Source organism: Littorina saxatilis, unplaced genomic scaffold (genome assembly GCF_037325665.1).
Source record: "Littorina saxatilis isolate snail1 unplaced genomic scaffold, US_GU_Lsax_2.0 scaffold_495, whole genome shotgun sequence".
Classification (NCBI taxonomy): domain Eukaryota; kingdom Metazoa; phylum Mollusca; class Gastropoda; order Littorinimorpha; family Littorinidae; genus Littorina; species Littorina saxatilis.
Window position 1 is genome coordinate 85532 of NW_027125830.1, and position 8768 is coordinate 94299.

The window sequence follows — 8768 nt, forward strand, 5'->3', positions numbered from 1 at the left end:
ACATAAACTAGCATCATTAATTTTTTTTCGAAGCAATCATATTAACAGTAGACACACTAACATTTGTTACTCTTAGAGCTGTGTCACTTTTATAGTTTACGAGAAAAGCCCAACGTTAAGTTGTGTGTTGACGAACAGGAAAGGCTAGTTATCTCCCCTGTGTTTCCGATAACGTTTGTAAAAAGCTACAGATGTAAATAATTTGATGTAAAGAATAATCCTATAAAGTTTGAATCAAATCCGATGAATAGTTTCAGAGATATGATATTTCAATTTTTTTCCTTCAAGACATACCTGTGACCTTGAAAAAGGTCAAAGGTCACCAAAGCAGACGTCAAAGTGTAGAGGTCACTGGGAGTCACGTTCACATAAAATTTGAGCCCGGTCACTTTTATAGTTTCCGAGAAAAGCCCAACGTTAAGTTGTGTGTTGCCGAACAGAAAAGGCTAGTTATCTCCCTTGTTTTTCTGATAACGTTCGTAAAAGGCTACAGATGTAAATACTTTGATGTAAAGAATAATCCTACAAAGTTTCAATCACATCCGATGAACTTTGTCAAAGATATAAAATGTCTAATTTTTCCTTTGACGCTGACCTGTGACCTTGAAAAAGGTCAAAGGTCAACGAAACCATCGTTAAAGTGTAGAGGTCATTGGAGGTCACGACTAAGCAAAATATGAGCCCGATCGCTTTGATAGTTTCCGAGAAAAGTCCAACGTTAAGGTGGTGTCTACGGACGGCCGGCCGGACGGCCGGCCGGACAGACTAACACTGACCGATTACATAGAGTCACTTTTTCTCAAGTGACTCAAAAAGAAAAACACCCAAAATACACGAAGCAACAATCCCACTAGCAGACTATATGTTCAACCGATATTTCAAGAAAGTGGGGTGAACCCAGGTAGGATGGCCCAAATTCCCATTAACCCCTTCCCCTTTTGGTTCATGGAGTCCCCCATTATCATCCCTGATCATGATCTGGGTATAACAAAGAAAGATAACCCTGTGCTTGTCTCATCAAATGATCAATAGTAAGAGAAATAATCTCAAACAGTTACAAAGATCACCTACAAATATTTACTGACGGCTCAAAACAAAATGATGGCCAAGCCGACTGTGCTTTTGTCATCCCTGACCTCAAAATAGCTAAAAAAAAAAAAATCAAACTCAACCAGGATGTGTCCATTTTCACTGCAGAAATGTACGCCATCTTAAGAGCATGCCACTATATCAATGACCTCCCTCAACCCCCAACAAGAGTCGTGATTCTCTCCGACTCAAAATCAGCTCTGACTGCTCTCCAAAATGGTTCCAGAAACCGGGAAGAGCTTCAGACGGAAATATTGTTCCTCTGTCACCAGATCATTGCCTCTGGAACAGAACTGACCCTTATGTACATCCCCTCACACACAGGGATCAGAGGCAATGATATGGCTGACAGAGCAGCAAAAGAGTCTGTCACAGATCAAGCAGCATTTCATGACCTCAAATTAACAAAGACGGAAGCAAAACGCAAAATGGCCAAAGTTGCCTGGCGTCACTGGGAAACAGAATTAAAAACAGAAGGCAATGCCCATGGTTGGCTTATTCTGCCCCGACAAACAAAACAAAACAGGCCTACACTCCCCAACCCCCTCCTTAAAATACTTCGCAGAATTCGCACGGATGGATGCGCTCACAAGTTCTTTCCCCGTCTCTGTGAATGTGGAAAGCTAATCTCTTTTTTACACCTCTTTGACAGCTGCCAAGTACTCCAACAAGATTTCCGCAACCTACACACCCTTGTCAACGAACACAAACCGAAACCCCATGAGTTTTTAGATAAACATTTCACGCTTCAATGGAAGCCAGCATACACCCTGTGTCTCTCAATACATAAGGCTGAAATAGGACATCTCTTTTGAAAACTTCATACCCTCTCCTCCTTCCCACCCCTCAACCCTCTCTCCCACCACCCCCCCCCCCCCTCACGCCCAACAACTAAAGCGCCTACAACACCTATCATATAGCTCTATTCAAACTATCCTACCTGAACTTAAGTTCCCCATTCTGATATATCATTTTAGCAAGTTATATTTAATATTCTTATTTGGCTAATAATTCTTTTTATGTTTCTAGTTACGTATTTATTTACTTATTCAGTCAGTTCTTTATTACATTATTTTGGCATTATCCAAAAGTCTGAAAAATATTTTACATAAATAAAAAGCAAATAAGCATACAAAACCGCTCCACTTCAACTATATTTCGCGCATGGCAACAACCCCAACAAAATCTTTACTTCCATCCCCATTTTGAAATATCGCAACAACAGACTTCCAGATCTATAACACGATCATAATGTGTTCTCTGTTTGCATGTCTGTCCAGTGTCCCATCCCCCCATAAAGCATATCAACTCTACCTGTCCCAAGATAGGCCAATTGGTTCTAAGAGGACATTAAAACTAATTATCATCAGATTAGTCCGAACTTTTACTTTCATGGATCAAAGGTTCGCTTAATTAAGACCAGCGTTAAAGGTAACGAGCCACTCCTCTTGCCGGTTGCTCAGGGTAACGTGCCACTCCTACTGGCTGTTGCTAAGGGTAACGTGCAACTCCTACTGTCTGTTGCTAGGGGTAACGTGCCACTCCTACTGTCTGTTGCTCAGGGTAACGCGTCAATCGCACTGTCTGTTGCTAAGGGTAACGGGCCACTCCTACTCTCTGTTGTTGGGGATACTAACAAGTTTGTGTATGGAGAACTGGGACGCTACCCTTTGTACATCAACAGTGCAGTAAGGTGCATACAATATTGGTTGAAGCTGTTGACACTAGATATATCTAGAATTCCCAGACAGGCATACTTAATGTTAAAAAACTTGGACGAGCGAGGTAAAACATGCTGGGCAACACATGTAAAGAATACATTGTTTAGCACGGGGTTTGGATATGTTTGGTTACAACAAGGGGTGGGGTGTGAAAAAACATTTATTTCTTTGTTTAAACAGAGAATGGCTGATATGTATTTGCAGGAATGGAATGGTTCCATTACAAGTAATGACATTTATCAAAACTACCGATTATTCAAAACAGTTTTTGAAAGTGAGAAGTACTTTGATTTCATTGACAAAAAATGTTTCCGCGATTGTTTTATCAAATTGCGTCTGGGTGTGTTGCCTATTGGAGCTTCGTGTTTTAGAAGAACATTTGGAAGGGACAGGAATATTCTATGCAAGCTTTGCGATGTTGTGGAAGACGAAAAGCACTTTGTATTTGATTGTCCATTGTATGCAAACGCCAGGGCTAAGTTTCTAAATACAAGATATAACTCATTAAATTATGTGAATATTCTCCGCAACGGCTCATCATCTGATATTCGTAGATTAAGCATTTACTTGTTTATTGCTCTAAAAACTCGCCTGGAGTTTACTGAAAACATAGCTCAAGACGACTGATTGTGACTGTATTACTTTACCGAGTATGTTTAGTTTTGTATCTTTGTCGCTTTGCCGCTGTATGTGTTTAGTTTTGTATCTTCGTGTTGCTTTGCCGCTGTAGGTATTTTTGACTTGTATTTTTGTTTGTAACGACCCTATTCTAGGGGCTAGAGGCCTGAAGAATAAATGATGTTCTTGTTCTTGTTGTTGGGGATACTGCGCGACTCCGAGTCTCTCCGGGTGTTACCTTTGATCTATTTAGAGTGGCAGTTAAAAATCTCCTGTCCGTAATGAAGCGACTGACGCGGCGTTGTCCGCTCTCATCATAGAATCCTATTAGGCAAAACATCCGGTGAAAGGCGCGACGAAATGGCTTTGTGTAAAACCCATAGACAACAGGGTTGATGCAGCTGTTGGCATATCCCAGCCAGGTAAGGACCACGAAAGTCAGTGACGATATATCAGTCTCGTTCACAGCTTCGGCAAAATTAGCGCTGAAAAAGGGTACCCAGCAGACCATGAAGGACCCTGCTATAATTGTGAGACTTATTGCAATTTTAAGATCGGTCTGTTTGTAACGCGTAATGGTTGTGGTTCCGTTTTGGCGCATCTTCCTTTGGTGCAAGAACACGTAGACGAACAGCTTTGTGTAAATGACGAGCAAGGCAATACAGGGGACGAAGAAGGAGATGATTGTGATACCAATGATGTAACCAGGTTTGAAGATGGCGTCACACCGCTGAGAGCCCGACCCCTCGTTGTCCGGCTTTTGCCATCCAAGATAGACCAGGACGAAAGCCGAGAGGAGAGACCAGGCCCAGATTCCTGCGATGAGGGCGACCGTTCTTGGAGTGGTCACCGTCCTGGCGTAAAGCGTTGAATAGCGGATACACAAGTATCGCTCCAGCGCGATAGGGCACAGGTGCAAGATGGACGCAAAACATAACACGACGTCAGCGGCGATCCAGATTCGACAGCAGACAGCGCCGAACACCCACTGTCCATACAAAGCGACGTGGACAGCGAAAGGCATGCTCAGCACCGCACACAGCAGGTCAGCGACCGCCAGCGACGCGATGAGGAAGTACGTGCCCCTCTGCAGAGACCGTTCGATGACAACGGCGATGCAGACGAGAAGGTTCCCGGCGGCAGCTGTGACGATGATGAATGACAGTATGATGATGATCAACACTTTCTCCACTGTACTCTTTTCCTCTGTCTGCCCTGGCGGCATCAAGTCCGTCGTGCTCGTTAAGTTCGTGAGGTTCGTCATATCCACTGTCTGTTGCTAAGGGTAACGCGTCACTCCCACTGTCTTGTTGATGAGGGTAACGCGTCACTCCCACTGTCTGTTGCTAAGGGTAACGCGTCACTCCCACTGTCTGTTGCTAAGGGTAACGCGTCACTCCCACTGTCTGTTGCTAAGGGTAACGCATCACTCCCACTGTCTGTTGCTGAGGGTAACGCGTCTCTCCCACTGTCTGTTGCTAAGGGTAACGCGTCACTCCCACTGTTTGTTGCTAAGGGTAACGCATCACTCCTACTGTCTGTTGCTGAGGGTAACGCGTCTTTCCCACTGTCTGTTGCTAAGGGTAACGCGTCAATCGCACTGTCTGTTGCTAAGGGTACCCCGTCACGCCCACTGTCTGTTGCTAAGGGTAACGCGTCACTCGCACTGTCTGTTGCTAGGGTAACGCGTCACTCCCACGGTCTGTTTTCGCACCAGGTGCAAGGCAGATGACCTGAAGGACAGGAACCAGACAGCAGATCTGAAACAACGAACAAGCAAAACCGAACATTAAAGGAATACAGGGTGACCCCAACAATATGCCACCGACATAATGCAATGTAAAAATAAATGTGTAAGGACTCCTTCTCTGTCTGGATTTTAAAAAAGCTTTTGATTCTCTTGATTGGCAGTTTGGTATTAGAGTCATATGGTTTGGGCCAAGATATATATGCCGATGGGTTACCACTTTTTATGCTGGTATTAAATCGACCGTTATTGTCAACGGTCAAACAACACTTTGGTTTGCTATTGGACACGGCTGTAGACAAGGAAATCCACTTTCACCTTATTTATGTATGTTATGTGTTCAAGTTCAAGTTTTGTCCATTGTGATACGAAAAATCTAAATAACACAGTTTTCACAATGTGCTTATGATGCTCATGCAATTGATGAATAAGGGAGACAGAACCTCCTTTGAAAGTTCAATTGAAACAATAGAACGTTTTGGAAAAGTTTCTGGTTTGTGTTTGAACACAGATAAAACGCAGGCAAAGGGGCTAGGTAGTAAGAGAAAAATCAATGATAAAATATCTACCGCATTTAAAATATTCAAATAGTTTAAGATTTTGGGTATTTGGTTTTCACAAACTTTTAATACATTGTGAAAAATTAAATTATGATGCAGGGGTGCACCTTAACTTTTTTTGCTACCGGCCGGTAAGTCAAAATTTGAACCGGTGAAACACGACATTTTTACTCCACGAAAAATTTACTCTGGAGTAGATATTTCGTACGAATTTCTTACTCCGAGTACATCTTCCCTACGAGAAAAAGAACTCTCCAAGGTACGAACAAATTACTCCCTCCACAAAATTTTGACTCCCCCAATTGTTTACTTCCAGTAAAAATCTCGTACGCGAAAATGGGATTGCGGGCGAAGGGATAAAACCAACACATGTATGTGATCTCGCGCAACCAAATGTCGCGCTACCCCTTCCACCACCAAGACTAACAGGGGACAGGGGGGTAAAAGTTGCGTGTACCTGGCGTGGGCAGTAAATTGCTCGTGTTAAGGTGGAATAATTTATTCGTTATTAATTCGCCAGGGGAATAACATTTTTGACCGAAATGTTGACTAGGAACACACCTGTCGTTGGAAGTAATTTTCTCGTGTTGTGGGGGAGTCATGTTTTTGTAAAGGGAGTACAATTTTATTGCGAAATGTTTTGCTCCGGAGTAAAAATTCTCGTGGGAGTAATTTTCTCGTGCTACACCCCCAACCCCCCCCCCCCCCCCCCCCACCAATCCCAACCGGCCCCCAACCAGCCCTGATCATAGTTTCCTACAACCACCTCAGCGGCTCGAAACGACGAACGTCGCATGCTAAACTCATACACTTAAGATGTACATATACACTAATAATGCATACATATATGCATTTTCACTACTAATAACTACCACAAACACACACAAGACTTACTGACAAAATGGTATGTTTCAATATAATAATACATATAATTAAACTTTGGTTTTATAAAATTAAAGCCACCACAAAGAAACGAGAAATCAAAACAACATTCACACCCTGTCACACAATCAGACACTGATAACGTTAAAATGTTGTATTGTTTAAGATTTATTGCCTATCAACTGCGGCTACCAAGCAAAAACACCATAAAAACCCAGGATTTTTTTGCCCTTTTCCAGGATTGTGGTCGCTCTCTTTTACAGCTGGGTCAGCCTTACCGCGTGGCGAATTTAAACGAAATGTGTATGGACTGTTAGGTAAGACACCAATAAACTTTTTGTTGTAAAAAAAATGTAAAAAATATCTTTCAGTTTAAGTTACCGTTTCGACCGTTGAAAGTGAATCATGCCGTCAAAAACCACCATTTTTGAGGGTAGACGTGGTCACGGACCTGTGACGTCATACCCAAATATTGCTCAGATCCAGGAAACACATTTTTGAGCAGAAGAGAGACTGATCTTTAAATACACGTCTCTTTCTGACCCCAAAACTGCTGTTTAACATGTGGGCTATACCTCTGAAAAAATATCCTTTTTGTGCTCAGTGTACACACACACACACACACACACACACACACACACACACACACACACACACACACACACACACTCACACTCACACACACACCAGGGGCGGAGCAGTTAAGCCCGAGGGGGGGTTACAACCTGGGGGGTCCAGGGGGCGTGGCCCCCCTGAAGCAGAAGAATTTTAGCTATTTTTTAAACAATTTGTGGCTTATCCTTGATTTTAAACATGATCAACTGGTGTCAGCAGCCACTCATTATTTCTTTTAAAGTTAGTATTAAATAATGGCAATTTATGTTCACTGATTTATGCTCCCGACATCATATAGTATGGTTAGAAGGAAGACATGTCGCATAGGAGTGGCAGTTAAAACTGATTAAACAATTAACTCTTCCCCCGGCTTTTACAGACAGAAACAACAACAACATTCACAGACAGAATTTTGTTTTGTCGGACAGCCGAGGGGGGGGGGGTCCGGAACCCCTGTAACTCCCCCTCCCCAATCCGCCCCTGCACACACACACACACACACACACACACACACACACACACACACACACACACACACACACATAAATACACACATACATACACACGCAAAACTCACACGCACGCACACACACACACACACACGTACACAAACGTACACACACACACACAGACACACACACACGTGCATACAAACACACACACACACACACACACGCACACACACACACACACACACACACACACACACACACAGTGTCAGCTTTGGTGAGCAGAAGACAATCATCAAGGCATTGATGAGGCCAAGGACAAACAGAGATGACTACCAGTACCACACAATGTCCAGAGAGCAGCACGTCAACCTCATCAGGCTGCGTACTGGCCACAACAGGCTCAATCGAGTAAATGCTTACATGAACCGAAAGTTCAAGCTGGCGCCATCACCAACCTTTTCCTGCGGTCAAGAAGACCAAACAGCGGAACACATCTTACAGCGATGTCCCTTACTAGATGAGGAACGAAAAGAAGTGTGGCCGTCACCAACTCCCTTTCAGACCAAACTATACGGCAGTCGACAGGAGTTGGAGAAAACGACAACATTTATCACCAGTGCTGGACTGATCGTGTAACCTCTGCGAACGCCAAGAAGAAGAAGACACACACACACACACACACACACACACACACACACACACACACACACACACACACACACACACACACACACATACACATACATACATAAACACACACACGCACACTTACTCACCAACTTCTCGCTGGCGTTACTTGTGGCCTTTTTTCTTTACAACCACAAGATCTTCGTAGGAAAAAAAAAGAGTATCCCTTTGGTCATTCTTCTGACGCCAAAATAATGTTGATTGCGTCACAGTGTGTACGTCATTTTGAATCTGTTGCTCCAATATTTCACAACCTGCAGCAGGGTTTGGGATTTCGCGCATGGTGGCCGCCATCAAAAGTCTCGACTTTACCATTTGTTGGGGGAACACAAACTTCCGGTTCATTTCTAAAGACAAGAGATAAGAAAAGTTTCACATAGCATCAATAAGGAAAAGT

At 43.3% G+C, this 8768-nt stretch overlaps 1 protein-coding gene across 1 annotated transcript; it reads right to left on the bottom strand.

The window, feature by feature from the left end:
* Positions 1-3285: 3285 nt before the first annotated feature.
* On the bottom strand, positions 3286-4653 carry LOC138954304 (dopamine receptor 1-like). Its single transcript, XM_070326181.1, has 2 exons — positions 4122-4653; positions 3286-3293 (listed from the first exon to the last, which is right to left on the bottom strand). The coding sequence occupies exons 1-2, from the start codon at positions 4651-4653 to the stop codon at positions 3286-3288; spliced, it is 540 nt and encodes a 179-aa protein (XP_070182282.1).
* Positions 4654-8768: the final 4115 nt, after the last annotated feature.

Coding starts and splice junctions, on each gene's coding strand:
- LOC138954304 (XM_070326181.1), bottom strand. CDS start 4,653: ATGCCGCCAGGGCAGACAGAGGAAAAGAGTACAGTGGAGAAAGTGTTG.